Below are 24,425 nucleotides of genomic sequence, written 5' to 3'. Positions count from 1 at the left end.
CCACTAGCTAGGACAAGAATAAAAAAAAAATACAAAAATTAATAAATACTGTTGCGCACTGGAAAACTTGATGGAAAAAAAATTGCAGAACCTGCCTAAAAAGAGTGACCCAACATGCTTCATACATCAGCCCCCTAAGTGTTTATTTGTAAAAAAAAAAATAAAAGTAAAAAAACACTAAAATTGGCATTTCCAAAATTTAACTTTTTTTAGCTTGAAGAAAAAAAAAAAAAATCACAATACAAAATAGTTATTAGTTCCCATTTACCACGTTTATTTCATGTCTGCAGGATTTAAGAGTTCTCTTACATTTTTCTGGAATTTGAAAAAAAATTAAAAAAATTATTAGGGACCAATTTAGCTGTGAAGCGGATTTAAGGGTCCCGTAAAATATTACCCCGCTTCATTTTAAGACCTATACTGCTCATTGTGAATAATGTTCTATTTAGTTCATTTGTTAAAGGGGTATTCCAGGCAAAAACTTTTTTTCATATATCAACTGGCTCCGGAAAGTTAAACAGATTTGTAATTTACTTCTATTAAAAAAATCTTAATCCTTGCAATAGTTATTAGCTTCTGAAGTTGAGTTGTTGTGTTCTGTCTAACTGCTCTCTGATGACTCACGTCCCGGGAGCTGTGCAGTTCCTATGGGGATATTTTCCCATCATGCACAGCTCCCGGGACGTGACATCATCATTGAGCAGTTAGACAGAAAACTTCAGAAGCTAATAACTATTGGAAGGATTAAGATTTTTTAATAGAAGTAATTTACAAATCTGTTTAACTTTCCAAAGCCAGTTGATATATATAAAAAAAAAGTTTTTGCCTGGAATACCCCTTTAACCCTTTGGGTGTTTCTGCGGCTTTAGCTTCTGCTTACGTTTCATTATGGAGTTTATATTATGGTTCATGAATTATTTCTGCCTCCTGTGTGAATTCGCTCATGTCCGGAAGTTATGATTGATTCATAAAAACATTTCCCATATTCTGAACGTAAACGTGGCTTCTCTCGTGTCTAACAAGACTGGATTTTTCTGTGAAAGATTTCTCACATTCAGAACATGAAAATGGCTTCATTCCAGTGTGACTTCTTCCATGCATTGCAAGATTTGATTTATTAGTAAAACCTTTCCCACATTCAGAACATGAATAGGGCTTCACGCCTGTGTGACTCCTCTCATGTATAACAAGATTGGATTTACTTGTAAAACCTTTCCCACATTCTGCGCATGAATATGGCTTTTCTCCTGTGTGACTTCTTTCATGCATCACAAGTTCTGATTTACCTGTAAAACATTTCTTACATTCTGCACACGAATATGGCTTCACGCCTGTGTGACTCCTCTCATGTATAACAAGATTTGACTTACTTGTAAAACATTTCCCACATTCTGCACATGAATAAGGCTTTTCTCCTGTATGAATTCTCTCATGCTTCACAAGCTCTGATTTACTTTTAAAACATTTCCCACATTCTGAGCATACATATGGCTTTTCTCCTGTGTGACTTCTTTCATGTACAACTAAATCTGATTTACTTTTAAAACTTTTCTCACACACTGAGCATGAATATGGCTTTTCACCTGTGTGAATTCTCTCATGTATAACAAGATTAGATTGATTAGTAAAACATTTGCCGCATTCTAAACATGAATATGGCTTCTCTCCTGTGTGACTTCTTTCATGTACAACAAGATCTGATTTACTTATAAAACATTTACAACATTCTGAGCACGAATATGGCTTCTCTCCTGTGTGAATTTTCTCATGTCTATCAAAATGCGATTTATGTTTAAAACATTTCCCACATTCTGAACATGAATACACTTTTTCTCCAGTGTGATTTATCTCATGTTTAGCAAGATTTAATTTACTTATAAAGCACTGCCCACATTCTGAACATGAATAAGTCTTCTCTCTCGTGTGACTTTTTTGGTGTGTAAGAAGAGCTGATCTTTTTGTAAAACATCTTCCACATTCCTCACAATATAAACCTTTCCCATGTTCCTGCTCTGTCCTTGTGGTAACAATGTGTGGTTGGTCAGGAGAAGGTTCCTCATGATCAGGTGGATTATTATAGGATAGATCTGGATGGACATTAGGGGTAAGGAGGTCTTCTCCTGAGGAGCGCTCCATCATATCTTCATCTTCTCCTTCATCATTCAGGGATAACATGAAGTTTCCCTCAGAATTCTTACTGGGATTTTCTGTTGGGATAAAAATGGATTATGGGAAATGTATAAAATATTATAAGGTTGGAAACACACATGAAGTTTTGATGGTCACTTGACCCCTATAGATCCATCTGATCAGGTGATGTTTCTGCTCAGTGAGACAATTTTTGGCTCTTTTCCCCCCTGGGGTCTCCCCTTTCTGTTCCCCTTAGATACAATGGGCAGGGAGCTGGTTGTCTGCTGTTGTAGCCCATCTGTGCTGAGGAGCGGTGAGTTGTGGGTTGTGACATGTTAGGTGGACACCAGCGTTGTTTGGTTGCACTTTCCTGACTATGCTCCGCCTCTTCCTGAGAACGATTCCTGACATCCTCCTCTGACCCTTTAGGTGACAAGTTCTTTCTGTCCACAGGATCCCCTTTCCCTGGATGTTTTTCCTCCATGGCCCCATTCATGGTCGACTCCACACAACTGCACAAGGTTGGGAGAGACATCCGGGCCCCAATGACCGGACCTCACTCCAAGTCCTCACATCACTGGATTGTCCCAGAAAATGTGGATTCACACTGAGACCGATCCCCAGAAAACTCATCCCTGGATTTTATGTTCCAGAGTCAGAAGTCTTGTGTCCATACAGGGGAGATCAGATCATGGGGGCCGAGATCTAATAAAGGGGCCGTATACTGTATATACACAACCTCCATATATTGTGGGGCCATATACTGTATATATACAACCTCCATATATTGTGGGGCCGTATACTGTATATGCAACCTCCATATATTGTGGGGCCATATACTGTATATATACAACCTCCATATATTGTGGGGCCATATACTGTATATATACAACCTCCATATATTGTGGGGCCATATACTGTATATACACAACTTCCATATATTGTGGGGCCGTATACTGTATATACAACCTCCATATATTGTGGGACCATATACTGTATATATACAACCTCCATATATTGTGGGACCATATACTGTATATATGCAACCTCCATATATTGTGGGGCCATATACTGTATATATACAACCTCCATATATTGTGGGACCATATATTGTAGATATACAACCTCCATATATTGTGGGGCCATATACTGTATATATACAACCTCCATATATTGTGGGGCCATATACTGTATATATACAACCTCCATATATTGTGGGGCCATATACTGTATATATACAACCTCCATATATTGTGGGGCCATATACTGTATATATACAACCTCCATATATTGTGGGGCCATATACTGTATATATACAACCTCCATATATTGTGGGGCCATATACTGTATATATACAACCTCCATATATTGTGGGGTCATATACTGTATATATATACAACCTCCATATATTGTGGGGCCATATACTGTATATATACAACCTCCATATATTGTGGGGCCATATACTGTATATATACAACCTCCATATATTGTGGGGCCATATACTGTATATACACAACCTCCATATATTGTGGGGTCATATACTGTATATACAACCTCCATATATTGTGGGGCCATATACTGTATATATACAACCTCCATATATTGTGGGGCCATATACTGTATATATACAACCTCCATATATTGTGGGGTCATATACTGTATATACAACCTCCATATATTGTGGGGCCATATACTGTATATATATACAATCTCCATATATTGTGGGGCCATAAACTGTATATACAACCTTCATATATTGTGGGGCCATATCCTATATATACAACCTCCATATATTGTGGGGCCATATACTGTATATATACAACCTCCATATATTGTGGGGCCATATACTGTATATATACAACCTCCATATATTGTGGGGCCATATACTGTATATACCACACACACACACACACACATATACACACACACATACACTATGTCTCTTCTTACCTTGTGATGTGAGGGGCCGGTGATCCTCCATCATGACTATGTCCTGGTACAGATCCTTGTGTCCTTCTACATACTCCCACTCCTCCATGGAGAAATAGACCGCCACATCCTGACACCTTATAGGAACCTGACACACAATGATACCGTCATCACCAGATCCCTCCATTACTGTATAATGTCCCAGCAGTGTCACCTCTCTAATCATCACCAGACCCCTCCATTACTGTATAATGTCCCAGCAGTGTCACCTCTCCAGTCATCACCAGACCCCTCCATTACTGTATAATGTCCCAGCAGTGTCACCTCTCTAATCATCACCAGACCCCTCCATTACTGTATAATGTCCCAGCAGTGTCACCTCTCTAATCACCACCAGACCCCTCCATTACTGTATAATGTCCCAGCAGGGTCACCTCTCTAATCATCACCAGACCCCTCCATTACTGTATAATGTCCCAGCAGTGTCACCTCTCTAATAATCACCAGACCCCTCCATTACTGTATAATGTCCCAGCAGTGTCACCTCTCTAATCATCACCAGACCCCTCCATTACTGTATAATGTCCCAGCAGTGTCACCTCTCTAATCACCACCAGACCCCTCCATTACTGTATAATGTCCCAGCAGTGTCACCTCTCTAATCATCACCAGACCCCTCCATTACTGTATAATGTCCCAGCAGCGTCACCTCTCCAGTCATCACCAGACCCCTCCATTACTGTATAATGTCCCAGCAGGGTCACCTCTCTAATCATCACCAGACCCCTCCATTACTGTATAATGTCCCAGCAGTGTCACCTCTCTAATCATCACCAGACCCCTCCATTCCTGTATAATGTCCCAGCAGTGTCACCTCTCTAATAATCACCAGACCCCTCCATTACTGTATAATGTCCCAGCAGTGTCACCTCTCCAGTCATCACCAGACCCCTCCATTACTGTATAATGTCCCAGCAGTGTCACCTCTATAATCATCACCAGACCCCTCCATTACTGTATAATGTCCCAGCAGTGTCACCTCTCCAGTCATCACCAGACCCCTCCATTACTGTATAATGTCCCAGCAGTGTCACCTCTCCAGTCATCACCAGACCCCTCCATTACTGTATAATGTCCCAGCAGTGTCACCTCTCTAATAATCACCAGACCCCTCCATTACTGTATAATGTCCCAGCAGTGTCACCTCTCTAATCATCACCAGACCCCTCCATTACTGTATAATGTCCCAGCAGTGTCACCTCTCTAATCACCACCAGACCCCTCCATTACTGTATAATGTCCCAGCAGTGTCACCTCTCTAATCATCACCAGACCCCTCCATTACTGTATAATGTCCCAGCAGCGTCACCTCTCCAGTCATCACCAGACCCCTCCATTACTGTATAATGTCCCAGCAGGGTCACCTCTCTAATCATCACCAGACCCCTCCATTACTGTATAATGTCCCAGCAGTGTCACCTCTCTAATCATCACCAGACCCCTCCATTCCTGTATAATGTCCCAGCAGTGTCACCTCTCTAATAATCACCAGACCCCTCCATTACTGTATAATGTCCCAGCAGTGTCACCTCTCCAGTCATCACCAGACCCCTCCATTACTGTATAATGTCCCAGCAGTGTCACCTCTATAATCATCACCAGACCCCTCCATTACTGTATAATGTCCCAGCAGTGTCACCTCTCCAGTCATCACCAGACCCCTCCATTACTGTATAATGTCCCAGCAGTGTCACCTCTCCAGTCATCACCAGACCCCTCCATTACTGTATAATGTCCCAGCAGTGTCACCTCTCTAATAATCACCAGACCCCTCCATTACTGTATAATGTCCCAGCAGTGTCACCTCTATAATCATCACCAGACCCCTCCATTACTGTATAATGTCCCAGCAGTGTCACCTCTCCAGTCATCACCAGACCCCTCCATTACTGTATAATGTCCCAGCAGTGTCACCTCTCCAGTCATCACCAGACCCCTCCATTACTGTATAATGTCCCAGCAGTGTCACCTCTCTAATAATCACCAGACCCCTCCATTACTGTATAATGTCCCAGCAGTGTCACCTCTCCAGTCATCACCAGACCCCTCCATTACTGTATAATGTCCCAGCAGTGTCACCTCTCCAGTCATCACCAGACCTCTCCATTACTGTATAATGTCCTAGCAGTGTCACCTCTCCAGTCATCACCAGACCTCTCCATTACTGTATAATGTCCTAGCAGTGTCACCTCTCCAGTCATCACCAGACCCCTCCATTACTGTATAATGTCCCAGCAGTGTCACCTCTCTAATCATCACCAGACCCCTCCATTACTGTATAATGTCCCAGCAGTGTCACCTCTCCAGTCATCACCAGACTCCTCCATTACTGTATAATGTCCCAGCAGTGTCACCTCTCCAGTCATCACCAGACCCCTCCATTACTGTATAATGTCCCAGCAGTGTCACCTCTCTAATCATCACCAGACCCCTCCATTACTGTATAATGTCCCAGCAGTGTCGCCTCTCCAGTCATCACCAGACCCCTCCATTACTGTATAATGTCCCAGCAGTGTCACCTCTCTAATCATCACCAGACCCCTCCATTACTGTATAATGTCCCAGCAGTGTCACCTCTCCAGTCATCAGCAGACCCCTCCATTACTGTACAATTTCCTAGCAGGGTCACCTCTCCAGTCAGCAGCTCAGTGATCCTGTGGGTGAGTTCTAGGATCTTCTCCTCATGTATCAGTGAGTGAGGTGGAGGCTCCGTGTTGGGGCCCCGGGCCCTGCTCCGTCGTGACTCATGGAGATGACTGCTGGGGGCCACACACTCCCCCCATGTCTTCTTCACTATGGTGTAATCCTGTGTATGAAAAGAGACAATGAGTGACTGACCCCAGTATTCCTCCCTCACTACAAAGAGGAGATTGTGCCCCCTGTATAGAGCTCTAGTGAGCACATCTGGAATACTGGGGTCAGTTCTGGAGACCTCACCAAAGAGACATCCATAACATAGAGCGGGGCCAAATATGGGGGACAACAATGGTGGAAATGTAGACGGGGGGACAACAATGGTGGAAAGGTAGACGGGGGGGGCCAACAATGGTGGAAAGGTAGACGGGGGGGCCAACAATGGTGGAAAGGTAGACGGGGGGCCAACAATGGTGGAAAGGTAGACGGGGGGCCAACAATGGTGGAAAGGTAGACGGGGGGCCAACAATGGTGGAAAGGTAGACGGGGGGCCAACAATGGTGGAAAGGTAGACGGGGGGCCAACAATGGTGGAAAGGTAGACGGGGGGCCAACAATGGTGGAAAGGTAGACGGGGGGCCAACAATGGTGGAAAGGTAGACGGGGGGCCAACAATGGTGGAAAGGTAGACGGGGGGCCAACAATGGTGGAAAGGTAGACGGGGGGCCAACAATGGTGGAAAGGTAGACGGGGGGCCAACAATGGTGGAAAGGTAGACGTGGGGCCAACAATGGTGGAAAGGTAGACGTGGGGCCAACAATGGTGGAAAGGTAGACGGGGGGCCAACAATGGTGGAAAGGTAGACGGGGGGCCAACAATGGTGGAAAGGTAGACGGGGGGCCAACAATGGTGGAAAGGTAGACGGGGGCCAACAATGGTGGAAAGGTAGACGGGGGGCCAACAATGGTGGAAATGTAGACGGGGGGCCAACAATGGTGGAAATGTAGACGGGGGGGGGGGACAACAATGGTGGAAATGTAGACGGGGGGGGGACAACAATGGTGGAAATGTAGACGGGGGGGGGACAACAATGGTGGAAATGTAGACGGGGGGGGGGGGACAACAATGGTGGAAATGGGGGGGGGACAACAATGGTGGAAATGTAGACGGGGGGGGGGACAACAATGGTGGAAATGTAGATGGGGGACAACAATGGTGGAAATGTAGATGGGGGGGTCAACAATGGTGGAAATGCAGATGGGGGAGGTCAACAATGGTGGAAATGCAGATGGGGGACAACAATGGTGGAAATGTAGATGGGGGACAACAATGGTGGAAATGTAGATGGGGGACAACAATGGTGGAAATGTAGATGGGGGACAACAATGGTGGAAATGTAGATGGGGGGGCAACAATGGTGGAAATGTAGATGGGGGGGCAACAATGGTGGAAATGTAGATGGGGACAACAATGTTGGAAATGTAGATGGGGGACAACAATGTTGGAAATGTAGATGGGGGACAACAATGTTGGAAATGTAGATGGGGACAACAATGGTGGAAATGTAGATGGGAACAACAATGGTGGAAATGTAGATGGGGGACAACAATGTTGGAAATGTAGATGGGGACAACAATGGGGGAAATGTAGATGGGGACAACAATGGTGGAAATGTAGATGGGACAACAATGGTGGAAATGTAGATGGGGGGGACAACAATGGTGGAAATGTAGATGGGGACAACAATGGTGGAAATGTAGATGGGGACAACAATGGTGGAAATGTAGATGGGGACAACAATGGTGGAAATGTAGATGGAGACAACAATGGGGGAAATGTAGATGGGGACAACAATGGGGGAAATGTAGATGGGGACAACAATGGTGGAAATGTAGATGGTGGACAACAATGGTGGAAATGTAGATGGTGGACAACAATGGTGGAAATGTAGATGGGGGGGACAACAATGGTGGAAATGTAGATGGGGACAACAATGGTGGAAATGTAGATGGGGACAACAATGGTGGAAATGTAGATGGGAGGGACAACAATGGTGGAAATGTAGATGGGAGGGACAACAATGGTGGAAATGTAGATGGGTCACCTCACCTCTCCGGTCAGCAGGTGGAGGATCTCCAAGGTGAAGTGTAATATTCTCTTAGTCATCTCATTCCTGTCCTTGTCCATCCTTGGGGGATCATTCAGGAGAAGGAGCTGGAACAGAAGGAGATGATGGTTGCATCTATAAAGCTGACACAATGTCAGGGCTGCCATTAGGGGTCTGGACAAAAACTAAGATTAGAGGGGCCCAGCCAGACTGCCATGCTTTCTTTTATTTATATTTATCCTCTTTAATAGGGCTGCACTAGGGCTGGGCGGTTTGATCAAATATATGTATCACATATTTTTTTTTTTTTTACTTACGGTGTTTCCACGGTATATAACAGTATTTTCACCCCCCATATCATGTGACCCGCCAGCGCTGTTCTGCCCCCCCCCCCCCGCCCCAATCATGTGACCCGCGTGCAGTGTATGGCTCTCCCCCCCCCACCCCCCAAATCATGTGACCCGCGCGCGGTGTTTGGCTCCCCCCAATTAATGATCAGCCCAGCGGGGGTACTACTCACAGATGTCAAGCACTGCCCTCCTCCTCTTTGTTGGGGGCCGCCGGCGATGGAACTAACTGTACGCCAGTGGTCTCCAACCTGTCCGGGCATGCTGGGAGTTGTAGTTTTGCAACAGCTTGAGGTCCGCAGGTTGGAGATCACTGGCGTACTGTGAGTTCCAGCGCCCGGCGGCCCCCAACAAAGAGGAGAAGGGCAGTGTTTGACATCTGTGAGTAGTACGCCACTGGGATGATCATTAATTGGGGGGGGGGGGGGGGCAGAACAGCGCTGGCGGGTAACATAGGATTAGTTCCCCGATGTGGTGACAGCGCTGTGCTGGGCTGATAATACATTCCCAAGGGGGAGGGGCCCAACCGGTATTGCGGTATGGGTGGAAATTCATATAGTGCAGCCCAAAAAATTCGGTATTTGGTATGAACTGGTATACCGCCCAGCCCTAGGCTGCACTACCTCCCCATTAAACAGATTTTTTTTTCTGTGGTAAAAAGAAGGGCCCCTTGCAAGGCAGCACACTACACTCACAGGGGAGGAGAGAGCACAGTGCTGGCTGTGTGAGCAGAGGAGAGCCCCGCAGAGGTTGTACAACATGGAGCCTTACTCAATAAGTGTCCCTTGTATATACGTGTGTGAGCAAGTAATGTGTTTATGTGTGTTGTGCGCGTGTGTCTCACGTATGCATGTACAGTGTGTGTGTGTTGTGCGCGTGTGTCTCACGTATGCATGTACAGTGTGTGTGTGTTGTGCGCGTGTGTATCACGTATGCATGTACAGTGTGTGTGTGTTGTGCGCGTGTGTATCACGTATGCATGTACAGTGTGTGTGTGTTGTGCGCGTGTGTATCACGTATGCATGTACAGTGTGTGTGTGTTGTGCGCGTGTGTCTCACGTATGCATGTACAGTGTGTGTGTGTTGTGCGCGTGTGTCTCACGTATGCATGTACAGTGTGTGTGTGTTGTGCGCGTGTGTCTCACGTATGCATGTACAGTGTGTGTGTGTGTTGTGCGCGTGTGTCTCACGTATGCATGTACAGTGTGTGTGTGTTGTGCGCGTGTGTATCACGTATGCATGTACAGTGTGTGTGTGTTGTGCGCGTGTGTATCACGTATGCATGTACAGTGTGTGTGTGTTGTGCGCGTGTGTATCACGTATGCATGTACAGTGTGTGTGTGTTGTGCACGTGTGTATCACGTATGCATGTACAGTGTGTGTGTGTTGTGCGCGTGTGTATCACGTATGCATGTACAGTGTGTGTGTGTTGTGCGTGTGTGTATCACGTATGCATGTACAGTGTGTGTGTGTGTGTTGTGCGTGTGTGTATCACGTATGCATGTACAGTGTGTGTGTTGTGTGTGTGTATCACGTATGCATGTACAGTATGTGTGTTGTGTGTGTATCATGTATGCATGTACAGTATGTGTTGTGGATGTGTATGATGCATGTACAGTTTGTGTGTTGTGTGTATCACGTATGCATGTACAGTATGTGTGTTGTGTGTGTGTGTGTATCACGTATGCATGTACAGTATGTGTGTGTGTATCACGTATGCATGTACAGTATGTGTGTTGTGTGTGTGTGTGTGTATCACGTATGCATGTACAGTATGTGTGTTGTGTGTGTGTGTATCACGTATGCATGTACAGTATGTGTGTTGTGTGTGTGTGTATCACGTATGCATGTACAGTATGTGTGTTGTGTGTGTGTATCACGTATGCATGTACAGTATGTGTGTTGTGTGTGTGTATCACGTATGCATGTACAGTATGTGTGTTGTGTGTGTGTATCACGTATGCATGTACAGTATGTGTGTTGTGTGTGTGTATCACGTATGCATGTACAGTATGTGTGTTGTGTGTGTGTATCACGTATGCATGTACAGTATGTGTGTTGTGTGTGTGTATCACGTATGCATGTACAGTATGTGTGTTGTGTGTGTGTGTGTATCACGTATGCATGTACAGTATGTGTGTTGTGTGTGTGTATCACGTATGCATGTACAGTATGTGTGTTGTGTGTGTGTATCACGTATGCATGTACAGTATGTGTGTTGTGTGTGTGTATCATGTATGCATGTACAGTATGTGTGTTGTGTGTGTGTGTATCACGTATGCATGTACAGTATGTGTGTTGTGTGTGTGTATCACGTATGCATGTACAGTATGTGTGTTGTGTGTATGATGTATGCATGTACAGTATGTAAGCTGTGTGTATGATGCATGTACAGTATGTGTGTTGTGTATGATGCATGTACAGTATGTAAGCTGTGTGTATGGTGCATGTACAGAATGTATTGTGTACAATATGTTTGTTGTGGATGTATATGATGCATATACAGTATGTGTGTTGTGTGTATCACGTATGCATGTACAGTTTGTGTGTTGTGTGTATGATGCATGTACAGTTTGTGTGTTGTGTGTATGATGCATGTACAGTTTGTGTGTTGTGTGTATGATGCATGTACAGTTTGTGTGTTGTGTGTATGATGCATGTACAGTTTGTGTGTTGTGTGTATGATGCATGTACAGTTTGTGTGTTGTGTGTATGATGCATGTACAGTTTGTGTGTTGTGTGTATGATGCATGTACAGTTTGTGTGTTGTGTGTATGATGCATGTACAGTTTGTGTGTTGTGTGTATGATGTATACATGTACAGAATGTAATATGTATATGATCTATATTTAACGTTAACAGGTCACCAAGTTTTCCCCCATAAGCTCACATTGTGCTACGGCTACTCACAGTCGTGACTTCACGATACTCCGGCCCCGTGGTGGCCACCTGGTTGTTTGTGAGCTGGCACCGCGGTGTGCAGCACAAACAGGTGGGTGGCGAATACAAGATTGCGGGGGTCTCCAGCGGCGGGATCCCTGCGGTGAGACATCTTATCCCCTATCCTTTGGATAGGGGATAAGATGTCTCAGGGCCGGAGTACCCCTTTAAGGCCTCTTTCACACTATGAAATAGTTCCGTTTAGGAACTTCCGTCACAAGTTACGTTACAATTCATTACGGACGTGATACAGTGACGGGACATCGTGCATGCAGTAATTTTTCCGCCATGATGTGACGTCACTGTATCACGTCCATAATGAATTACGGGCATATACGGGTGCAAACGGGCAGTTACAAAACCCCATAGGCTGCAATGCGATTTAGTCACGGCCGTCAGGGGTTTTGTAACGGCCGGTTTTCCCCGATATAGTGACGGAACATATGACGGAAGTTCCTAAACGGAGAAATTTCATAGTGTGAAAGAGGCCTAAGGTGAAACAAAACCCCCGTAATGAGTATCTACAACTACTCCACCTTCCTTTCTCCTGTGACAGAAGAAAAATCAGAACACAATGGAAATAGAAGGAAAGGTTCACTCCGGAGTTTGGAAAAGAAAAAACACGCGTCACCTGGTCTGTACCTGTATGTTACTACCTAAATATACTGCCATTCTGCTTCACGTACACATGTAGTGTGGGGAAGAACAAGGCCATATGTGGATGGTTAGTAGTATCCAATCAGATAACAATATAGCCATGACATAATGTATACACCAACAAGTGAAATATATATATATTTAGCCAACCCACTAGGAGATATATTCTTTTAACCCCTTCACGACGAGCGACGTACATGTACGGCGCCGCGAAGTGTCACTTGGCGCGCGGCGACGTACATGTACGTCGCGGGGTTCCGGGCGCGCCGCGTCACCGGTAGCGGTGATCGGGCCGGGATGACTGCTGTTATCTAACAGCAGGCATCCCGGCACATCGCCGAGGGGGGTCCTGAGACCCCCCCATGACCGCGATGCGCGCAAATCACAGGTCAATTCAGACCTGCGATCTGCGCGATTCCGGGTCATACGGGTCACTGGTGACCCGGTGACCCGGAAAATAAGAGGGATCGTAGGTGTCCGAGACACCCTAGATCCCCCTAAAGGGATAGGAGTTTGGTGGCAGGGTTGCCACCCCTCCTATCCCTGCTATTGGTCGGCCGAGCGACCGACCGATAGCAGACCGGGGGAGGGGGGGGTTAAAGTTCGGTTCCCCCGCTTTGCCCACCTATCGGTGTCCGGGCAAAACGGGGGAACCGTCCAGGGAGGGTCGGCGCCGAAGGTCCCTACCTGGATCCCGGATCGCGATCCTCCATGCGGGGATCCCCCACGTGCGGCGGCGGCGGCTTCCGGGTCCTGCTAGGTGAGTTGTTGCCTAGCAACATCCGGAGGGCCACAGTTTACAGTGGTCTCTAAACCGTGGTCCTCCAGATGTTGCAAAACTACAACTCCCAGCATGCCCAGACAGCTGTTTGCTGTGTGGGCATGCTGGGACTTGTAGTTTTGCAATATTTAGAGGGGTTCAGGTTGTAGATCACTAAGTGGTCTCAAACTGTAGCCCTCCAGATGTTGCAAAACTACAACTCTCAGCATGCCCAGACAGCAGTTTGCTGGCTGGGCATGCTGAGAGTTGTAGTTTTGCAACATCTGGAGGGCCACAGTTTTGAGACCACTGGACAGTGATTTACAACTTGAACCCCTCTAAATCTTGCAAAACTACAACTCCCAGCATTCAGGAACAGCATAAGGCTGTCTTGGCATGCTGGGAGTTGTACTTGCGTGCCTCCAGCCATTGCATAACTACATCTCCCAGCATGCCCTTCCGCAATCAGTACATGCTGGGAGTTGCAGTTTTGCAACAGCTGGAGGCACACTGGTTGGAAAATACTGAGTTAGGTCATAGAACCTAACTCAAGGTTTTCCAGCCAGTGTGCCTCCAGCTGTTGCAATACTACAACTCCCAGCATGCATGGTCTGTCAGTGCATGCTGGGAGTTGTAGTTTTGACCCCCCTCCCGTGTGAATGTACAGGCTACACTCACACTGGCGGCAGATTACAGTGAGTTCCCCGCTGCAAATTTGAGATGCGGCAAATTTTCCGCCGCAGCTCAAACTCCTAGCGGGAGACTCAGTGTAATCTGCCGCCAGTGTGAATGTAACCTAAAAACACTACACTACACTAACATAAAATAAAGAGTAAAACACTACATATACACACGTACACTGCCCCCCCACCCCCCTTCTCCAATAAAAAATGAAAAACGTATTGTACGGCAGTGTTTCTAAGATGGAGCCTCCAGCTGTTGCAAAACAAAAACTCCCAGCATTTCTGGACAGCAATTGACTGTCCAAGCATGCTGGGAGTTTAGCAACAGCTGGAGGCGCCCTGTTTGGGAATCACTGGCATAGAATACCCCTATGTCCACCCCTATGCAAGTCCCTAATTCAGGTCTCAAATGCACATGGCGCTCTCTCACTTTGGAGCCCTGTCGTATTTCAAGGCAACAGAATAGGGTCACATATGGGGTATCGCCGTACTCGGGAGAAATTGCCTAACAAATTTTGGGGGGCTTTTTCTCCTTTTACCCCTTATGAAAAGGAACAGTTGGGGTCTACACCAGCATGTTAGTGTAAAAAAATAAAAAATTTTACACTAACATGCTGGTGTTGCCCTATACTTTTCATTTTCACAAGAGGTAAAAGGGAAAAACGCCCCCCAAAATTTGTAACACAATTTCTCCCGAGTACGGAGATACCCCATATGTGGGCGCAAAGTGCTCTGGGGGCGCACAACAAGGCCCAGGAGGGAGAGTGCGCCATGTACATTTGAGGTGATTTGCACAGAGGTGGCTGATTGTTACAGCGGTTCTGACAAACGCAAAAAAAAAACAAACACATGTGACCCCATTTTGAAAACTACACTCCTCACGGAATGTAATGAGGGGTGCAGTGAGAATTTACACCCCACAGGTGTCTGACGGATCTTTGGAACAGTGGTCCGTGAAAATGAAAAATTTTGCACAGCCCACTGTTCCAAAGATCTGTCAGACACCAGTGGGGGGTACATGCTCACTGTACCCCTCATTACATTCTGTGAGGGGTCTAGTTTCCAAAATGGTATGCCATGTGGGGGTTATTTTGCTGTTCTGGCACCATAGGGGCTTCTTAAATGCGACATGCCCCCCGAGCAAAATTTGCTCTCAAAAGCCAAATATGACGCCTTCCCTTCTGAGCATTGTAGTTCGCCCGTAGTGCACTTCAGGTCCACTTATGGGGTACCTCCATACTCAGAAGAGATGGGGTTACAAATTTTGGGGGGTCTTTTCTGCTATTAACCCTTGCAAAAATGTGAAATTTGGGGGGAAACCCACATTTTAGTGAAATGTTTTTTTTTTTTTTTTTACATATGCAAAAGTCGTGAAACACCTGTGGGGTATTAAGGCTCACTTTATTCCTTGTTACGTTCCTCAAGGGGTCTAGTTTCCAAAATGGTATGCCATGTGTTTTTTTTTTGCTGTTCTGGCACCATAGGGGCTTCCTAAAGGTGACATGCCCCTCAAAAACCATTTCAGAAAAACGTACTCCCCTTGTCGCTCCTTCGCTTCTGAGCCCTCTACTGCGCCCGCCGAACAATTTACATAGACATATGAGGTATGTGCTTACTCGAGAGAAATTGGGCTACAAATATAAGTATACATTTTCTCCTTTTACCCCTTGTAAAAATTCAAAAATTGGGTCTACAAGAACATGCGAGTGTAAAAAATTAAGATTTTGAATTTTCTCCTTCACTTTGCTGCTTTTCCTGTGAAACACCTAAAGGGTTAAAACATTTACTGAATGTCATTTTGAATACTTTGGGGGGTGCAGTTTTTATAATGGGGTCATTTATGGGGTATTTCTAATATGAAGACCCTTCAAATCCACTTCAAACCTGAACTGGTCCCTGAAAAATTGCGAGTTTGAAAATTTTGTGAAAAATTGGAAAATTGCTGCTGAACTTTGAAGCCCTCTGGTGTCTTCCAAAAGTAAAAACTCGTCAATTTTATGATGCAAACATAAAGTAGACATATTGTATATGTGAACCCAAAAAAAAATTATTTGGAATATCCATTTTCCTTACAAGCAGAGAGCTTCAAAGTTCGAAAAATGCAAAATTTTTAATTTTTTCATCAAATTTTGGAATTTTTCACCAAGAAAGGATGCAAGTTACCACAAAATTTTACCACTAAGTTAAAGTAGAATATGTCACGAAAAAACAATCTCAGAATCAGATTGATAACTAAAAGCATTCCAGAGTTATTAATGTTTAAAGTGACAGTGGTCAGATTTGCAAAAAAGGGCTTCGTCCTAGAGGTGAAAATGGGCTCCATCCTTAAGGGGTTAATAAACCATATTTGTATATTTATGGATAGTAGACACATGATTAGGATAAACACGCCCACATTTATAAAGGACACACCTTCAGTCATGATGGACACACCCATCATTTGAGCATAAATTGCTCCAGAGAAAACCACGAATAGAGGGAGGAACGAACGAGGGTCTCAAAGGAAGTCCTGTACTGCCCTCCAGTCTGAAGGAGGATGACAGCTAGAGGAAGCAAACCAAGGCGGCCATCTTAAAAGGACAAGATGGATCCACCATGCTGGATGAAGGACTTAGGAAGAAATCCCAGCTGGTGAGACAAGATTTATGGACAGGCCTACATAACCCTCCTACATTATTTACTTATGCTAAGGACGGCCTTTACATGAAGATTTCTTGTTTTATGTACTGTCTGCCATGATATCAAGAAGGTTACAATAAATAAGTAGATTTTTTATGCTTACCGTAAAATCTCGGAGGATCCATTGGGGGACACAGACCGTGGGTATATGCTCTTGCCGCTAGGAGGCGCAGACACTAGGCATACAAAAAAAGTCGTCCCCTCCTGGCAGGATATACCCCACCTACTGACCCTGAGCTAATCAGTTTAGTCCCAAAGCAGTAGGAGGAAACCGCCAGAAAAAGAAACAGCAGGAGTCCGAGGGAATCAGAGAGAAAAAAAGGAAAAACTGAGCCACCCCTCGGACAAAACTAACAAAACTTGTATCCAAACCATGGGTGGGCGCTGTGTTCCCCAATGGATCCTCCGAGAAAGAGATTTTACGGTAAGCATAAAAAAAATCTACTTTTCTCGGTTGGAAACCATTGTGGGACACAGACCGTGGGACGTACCAAAGCAGTCCCCGGGGTGGGGAGAAAAATACTCTACTGAAAATCAAGCAGAGGACGATGCCACTGCTGCCTGCAACACCTTGCGGCCCAAAAGTATGCACCTGGTAGAATTTGGAGAAAGTATGCAAGCACAACCAGGTGGCCACCTTACAAACTTTCAGAGCCGTAGCCCTATTGAGGAGAGCCCAAGAAGCCCCAATGGAAAGCGTGAAATGCGCAATCACCCGAAAAGGAGGAATCTTGCCCTTGCGGCAGTATGATTCCAAAATGGCAGAGCGAATCCACTGAGAAATGGTCGCCTTGGAAGCCGGAAGACCCTTGCGACTACTCTCAGGAATCATGAAAAAAGAGTCAACCTGCTGAAAAGAGGAGGTGACCGAAAGGTAGAGCTGGACAGCTCAAACCACATCAAGGGTGTGCAGGGAATGTTCCTTGGCATTGGAATGAGACGGACAAAAGGAAGGAAGAACGATCTCTTCAATCACATGAAAAGAGGAAACTACTTTGGGCAAAAAGGAAGGAGGTGGACGAAAAACCACCTTGTCCTGATGAAGGACCAAAAGAGGAGAACGGCAGGAAAGACGCCAATTCAGAGACCCTCCGAATAGAAGTGATGGCAATGATAAAGGCGACCTTCCACGAAAGGATACCAAGAGAGGAATCCCTAATGGGTGCGAACTGAGCCTCCCTCAAAGCTCCAAGCACCAGGTTGAGGGCCCATGGGGGAGTGGGGGACCTGAAAAGTGGAGCCTCAAAGGCCACTCCCTGCAAGAAGGTGCAGACATGGGAATTAGAGGCCAACTGCCAAAGAATAGAGAGAGCAGACACCTGACCCTTAAGAGAGCTGAGGGTCAAATGTTGGTCCAGCCCCAACTGGAGAAAAGCAAGAAGGAGTGGAAAAAGAAAAAAACACCGGAGAAAAGGCCTGCGCCCCGCACCACCAAAAATAAGCCTTCCAGGTGCGGTAATAAATCCTGTCAGATGAAGGTTTCTGTGCCCGAAGCATGGGACGAATAACCTCGGAAGAGAGCCCTTGCGCCCTTAATACCACGGTTTCAACCGCCACACCGTCAAATGCAGAGACAGTAAATTGGGGTGGCAAAGAGGACCCTGAGAAAGAAGATCGGAGCACAGCGGTACGTCGTCGACCAGCCAGATTATGTCGGCGTATCACGCGCGTGTGGGCCCATCTCGAGCCATCAGAATGGCAGGAACACCCTCCACCTTGAGTTTCCTCAGAATCTTGGGCAGGAGGGGGAAGAGGCGGAAAAAGGTCATGGAGACGGAAAGACTACCATGGGATGACCAGAGCGTCCACCGCCAAGGCCAGAGGGTCCAGCGACTTCACCACAAAGAGGGGAACTCGAGATGCGAAGAGATCCACAGCCGGGGTCCCCCAGAGATTGCAGATCTGTGTGAACACCTCCGGATGGAGAGACCACTCCCCCGGGTCTGCCGAAGAGCAGCTGAGAAAGTCCGCTTCCCAATTTTCCACACCTGGAATGTGGATCGCCGAGAGAGCAGGGACTCGATTTTGGAGACCTCCTCCATTGCCGAGCGAATCCGGGTACTGCCTTGGCGATTGATGTATGCAACAGCCGAGAGAGAGTGAGAGAGAGTGAGAGAAAGTGAAAGTAAAAACTATGCAAAGTACCGGGGAGGGAGAGGGAACAACTGTCCCAGAGCGCCGGCACTGAAAGTAGAGAAAAAAAATCAAAGAATCAGGTCACCAGTCCCAGAATAAAGAGGAGAGAAGTCCCGTCCTCTCACAAGGAGACCCCAGGGATAAGGGGGCTCCAAAGGATAGAGAAGCTAGGAAGGGGAGGAGGGGAGTGGAAACATACTCACCCTATATCCATACTCACCAAAAGACGTCTTCAGCCAGACTTATGGATGCCTGCATCACTCCATGCTGCTACAGACCAGGACGAGCAGGGAATGTAGGGGGAGCTGGACTCAAGGTACTACCCCAAATGCTGGCCGTTGGCGGGAAGGGGTTAACGGTGCATTTGTATCTTATGTCCCGTGCCCCTTAGCCGCATATGGGGGAACAGGTAGCGCCATGCTCCTGAACCCCCACCTGAAAAGCAGAAAATAAAAGAACCTAAACGGGCCCTAACTGTTAAAACAAAAAAAGAAGACCAGGTCTGGAGAACACCAGACCGGTGTCTTACCTCCTAGGACACTAAGCTAAAACGTACATGGGGGCAGTGTATGTGTATATGGGGCCATGTATGTGTAAATGGGGGCTGTGTATATGGAAGCCGTGTATGTGTATATGGGGGCAGTGTATATGGAGGCCATGTATATGGGGGCTGTGTATATGGAGGCAGTGTATGTGTATATGATTAAAGCCATGTATGTGTATATGAAGGCCATGTATGTGTATATGGAGGCCATGTATATGTATATGGAGGCAGTATGTGTGTATATGGGGGCAGTGTATATGGAGGCCATGTATATGGGGGCTGTGTTTATGTATATGGGAGGCAGTATATGTGTATATGGGGCCATGTATGTGTAAATGGGGGCTGTGTATATGGAAGCCCTGTATGTGTATATGGGGGCAGTGTATATGGAGGCCATGTGTATGGGGACTGTGTACATGTATATGGAGGCAGGGTATGTGTATATGGGGGCCGTGTATGTGTATATGGAGGCCATGTATGTGTATATGGGGGCCGTGTATGTGTATATGGGGGCCGTGTATGTGTATATGGGGGCCGTGTATGTGTATATGGGGGCCGTGTATGTGTATATGGGGGCCGTGTATGTGTATATGGGGGCCGTGTATGTGTATATGGAGGCAGTGTATGTGTATATGTGTACATGTGTGGGGGGATGTGTATATGGGCTGTGTGCACATGTGCGGGGGGATGTGTATATGGGCTGTGTGCACATGTGTGGGGGGATGTGTATATGGGCTGTGTGCACATGTGTGGGGCGGATGTGTATAGGGGCTGTGTGCACATGTGTGGGGGGATGTGTATATGGGCTGTGTGCACATGTGTGGGGGGGATGTGTATAGGGGCTGTGTGCACATGTGTGGGGGGGATGTGTATAGGGGCTGTGTGCACATGTGTGTGGGGGATGTGTATAGGGGCTGTGTGCACATGTGTGGGGGGATGTGTATATGGGCTGTGTGCACATGTGTGGGGGGGATGTGTATAGGGGCTGTGTGCACATGTGTGGGGGGGATGTGTATAGGGGCTGTGTGCACATGTGTGGGGGGATGTGTATATGGGCTGTGTGCACATGTGTGTGGGGGATGTGTATAAGGGCTGTGTGCACATGTGTGGGGGGGATGTGTATATGGACTGTGTGCACATGTGTGGGGGGGATGTGTATAGGGGCTGTGTGCACATGTGTGGGGGGGATGTGTATATGGGCTGTGTGCACATGTGGGGGGGGGATGTGTATATGGGCTGTGTGCACATGTGTGGGGGGGATGTGTATATGGGCTGTGTGCACATGTGTGGGGGGATGTGTATATGGGCTGTGTGCACATGTGTGGGGGGGATGTGTATAGGGGCTGTGTGCACATGTGTGGGGGGATGTGTATAGGGGCTGTGTGCACATGTGTGGGGGGGATGTGTATATGGGCTGTGTGCACATGTGTGTGGGGGGATGTGTATATGGGCTGTGTGCACATGTGTGGGGGGGGATGTGTATAGGGGCTGTGTGCACATGTGTGGGGCGGATGTGTATAGGGGCTGTGTGCACATGTGTGGGGCGGATGTGTATAGGGGCTGTGTGCACATGTGTGGGGGGGATGTGTATATGGGCTGTGTGCACATGTGTGGGGGGGATGTGTATATGGGCTGTGTGCACATGTGGGGGGGATGTGTATATGGGCTGTGTGCACATGTGTGGGGGGGATGTGTATATGGGCTGTGTGCACATGTGTGGGGGGGATGTGTATATGGGCTGTGTGCACATGTGTGGGGCGGATGTGTATAGGGGCTGTGTGCACATGTGTGGGGCGGATGTGTATAGGGGCTGTGTGCACATGTGTGGGGGGGATGTGTATATGGGCTGTGTGCACATGTGGGGGGGGATGTGTATATGGGCTGTGTGCACATGTGGGGGGGATGTGTATAGGGGCTGTGTGCACATGTGTGGGGGGGATGTGTATATGGGCTGTGTGCACATGTGTGGGGGGGTGTGTATAGGGGCTGTGTGCACATGTGTGGGGGGGATGTGTATGGGGGCTGTGTGCACATGTGTGGGGGGATGTGTATAGGGGCTGTGTGCACATGTGTGGGGGGGATGTGTATATGGGCTGTGTGCACATGTGTGGGGGGGATGTGTATATGGGCTGTGTGCACATGTGTGTGGGGGGATGTGTATATGGGCTGTGTGCACATGTGTGGGGGGGATGTGTATAGGGGTTGTGTGCACATGTGTGGGGGGGATGTGTATATGGACTGTGTGCACATGTGTGGGGGAGGATGTGTATATGGACTGTGTGCACATGTGTGGGGGGGATGTGTATATGGGCTGTGCGCACATGTGTGGGGCGGATGTGTATAGGGGCTGTGCGCACATGTGTGGGGCGGATGTGTATAGGGGCTGTGTGCACATGTGTGGGGGGGATGTGTATATGGGCTGTGTGCACATGTGGGGGGGGATGTGTATATGGGCTGTGTGCACATGTGGGGGGGATGTGTATAGGGGCTGTGTGCACATGTGTGGGGGGGATGTGTATATGGGCTGTGTGCACATGTGTGGGGGGGTGTGTATAGGGGCTGTGTGCACATGTGTGGGGGGGATGTGTATGGGGGCTGTGTGCACATGTGTGGGGGGATGTGTATAGGGGCTGTGTGCACATGTGTGGGGGGGATGTGTATATGGGCTGTGTGCACATGTGTGGGGGGGATGTGTATAGGGGTTGTGTGCACATGTGTGGGGGGGATGTGTATATGGACTGTGTGCACATGTGTGGGGGAGGATGTGTATATGGACTGTGTGCACATGTGTGGGGGGGATGTGTATATGGGCTGTGTGCACATGTGTGGGGGGGATGTGTATATGGGCTGTGTGCACATGTGTGGGGGGGGATGTGTATAGGGGCTGTGTACACATGTGTGGGGGCTGTATCTGTGTGTGGGGGCTGTATCTGTATGTGGGGGCTGTGTGTATATGAGGGCTGTATCTGTGTATGGGGGCTGTATCTGAGTGTGGGGGCTGTATCTGAGTGTGGGGGCTGTATATTTGTATGGGGGCTGTATATTTGTATGGGGGCTGTATGTGTATATGGGGGCTGTATATTTGTATGGGGGCTGTATATTTGTATGGGGGCTGTATCTGTGTATATGGGGGCTGTATATTTGTATGGGGGCTGTATCTGTGTATATGGGGGCTGTATATTTGTATGGGGGCTGTATCTGTGTATATGGGGGCTGTATATTTGTATGGGGGCTGTATCTGTGTATATGGGGGGCTGTATATTTGTATGGGGGCTGTATGTGTGTATATGGGGCTGTATGTGTATATGGGGGCTGTATCTGTGTATATGGGGGCTGTATGTGTATATGGGGGCTGTATGTGTGTATATGGGGGCTGTATGTGTGTATATGGGGGGCTGTATCTGTGTATATGGGGGGCTGTATCTGTGTATATGGGGGGCTGTATCTGTGTATATGGGGGCTGTATATTTGTATGGGGGCTGTATATTTGTATGGGGGCTGTATGTGTATATGGGGGCTGTATATTTGTATGGGGGCTGTATGTGTATATGGGGGCTGTATATTTGTATGGGGGCTGTATGTGTATATGGGGGCTGTATGTGTATATGGGGGCTGTATGTGTATATGGGGGCTGTATGTGTGTATATGGGGACTGTATCTATGTATGGGGGCTGTATGTGTATATGGGGGCTGTATATTTGTATGGGGGCTGTATCTATGTATGGGGGCTGTATCTATGTATGGGGGCTGTATCTGTGTATATGGGGGCTGTATCTATGTATGGGGGCTGTATCTGTGTATATGGGGGCTGTATATTTGTATGGGGGGCTGTATATTTGTATGGGGGCTGTATGTGTGTATATGGGGGCTGTATATTTGTATGGGGGCTGTATGTGTATATGGGGGCTGTATGTGTATATGGGGGCTGTATGTGTATATGGGGGCTGTATGTGTATATGGGGGCTGTATGTGTGTATATGGGGGGCTGTATGTGTGTATATGGGGGGCTGTATCTGTGTATATGGGGGGCTGTATCTGTGTATATGGGGGGCTGTATCTGTGTATATGGGGGGCTGTATCTGTGTATATGGGGGGCTGTATCTGTGTATATGGGGGGCTGTATCTGTGTGTATGGGGGCTGTATCTGTGTATATGGGGGCTGTATATTTGTATGGGGGCTGTATGTGTATATGGGGGCTGTATATTTGTATGGGGGCTGTATGTGTATATGGGGGCTGTATGTGTATATGGGGGCTGTATGTGTATATGGGGGCTGTATCTGTGTATATGGGGGCTGTATATTTGTATGGGGGCTGTATGTGTATATGGGGGCTGTATGTGTATATGGGGGCTGTATATTTGTATGGGGGCTGTATGTGTGTATATGGGGCTGTATGTGTATATGGGGGCTGTATCTGTGTATATGGGGGCTGTATGTGTATATGGGGGCTGTATGTGTATATGGGGGCTGTATGTGTGTATATGGGGGCTGTATCTGTGTATATGGGGGGCTGTATCTGTGTATATGGGGGGCTGTATCTGTGTATATGGGGGGCTGTATCTGTGTATATGGGGGGCTGTATCTGTGTATATGGGGGGCTGTATCTGTGTATATGGGGGGCTGTATATTTGTATGGGGGCTGTATCTGTGTATATGGGGGCTGTATATTTGTATGGGGGCTGTATGTGTATATGGGGGCTGTATATTTGTATGGGGGCTGTATGTGTATATGGGGGTTGTATATTTGTATGGGGGCTGTATGTGTATATGGGGGCTGTATGTGTATATGGGGGCTGTATGTGTGTATATGGGGGCTGTA

The 24,425-nt window shown here is 47.1% G+C and overlaps 2 protein-coding genes across 2 annotated transcripts in view; both read right to left on the bottom strand.

Moving 5' to 3' along the window:
• Nucleotides 1–24,425, bottom strand: part of LOC130308375 (zinc finger protein 420-like) — a 201,175-nt gene that overhangs the window by 112,760 nt on the left and 63,990 nt on the right. The gene's annotated exons all lie outside the window — the stretch shown is intronic.
• LOC130284184 (zinc finger protein OZF-like) overlaps nucleotides 796–24,425 on the bottom strand; it is a 28,646-nt gene continuing 5,016 nt past the window's right edge. Inside the window, exons 2-5 of the mRNA XM_056534322.1 lie at nucleotides 8,862–8,966; nucleotides 6,749–6,925; nucleotides 4,081–4,207; nucleotides 796–2,207 (exon numbers count right to left, since the gene is read on the bottom strand). Coding sequence (XP_056390297.1) covers nucleotides 955–2,207; nucleotides 4,081–4,207; nucleotides 6,749–6,925; nucleotides 8,862–8,966 — 1,662 coding nt within the window. The 3' untranslated portion in view covers nucleotides 796–954. The remainder of the gene's footprint in view (nucleotides 2,208–4,080; nucleotides 4,208–6,748; nucleotides 6,926–8,861; nucleotides 8,967–24,425) is intronic.

This window comes from Hyla sarda, chromosome 1 (assembly GCF_029499605.1).
Source record: "Hyla sarda isolate aHylSar1 chromosome 1, aHylSar1.hap1, whole genome shotgun sequence".
Classification (NCBI taxonomy): Eukaryota; Metazoa; Chordata; class Amphibia; order Anura; family Hylidae; genus Hyla; species Hyla sarda.
Note: the sequence above shows the minus strand (reverse complement) of the source record. Positions and strands in the feature narration are given on the sequence as shown.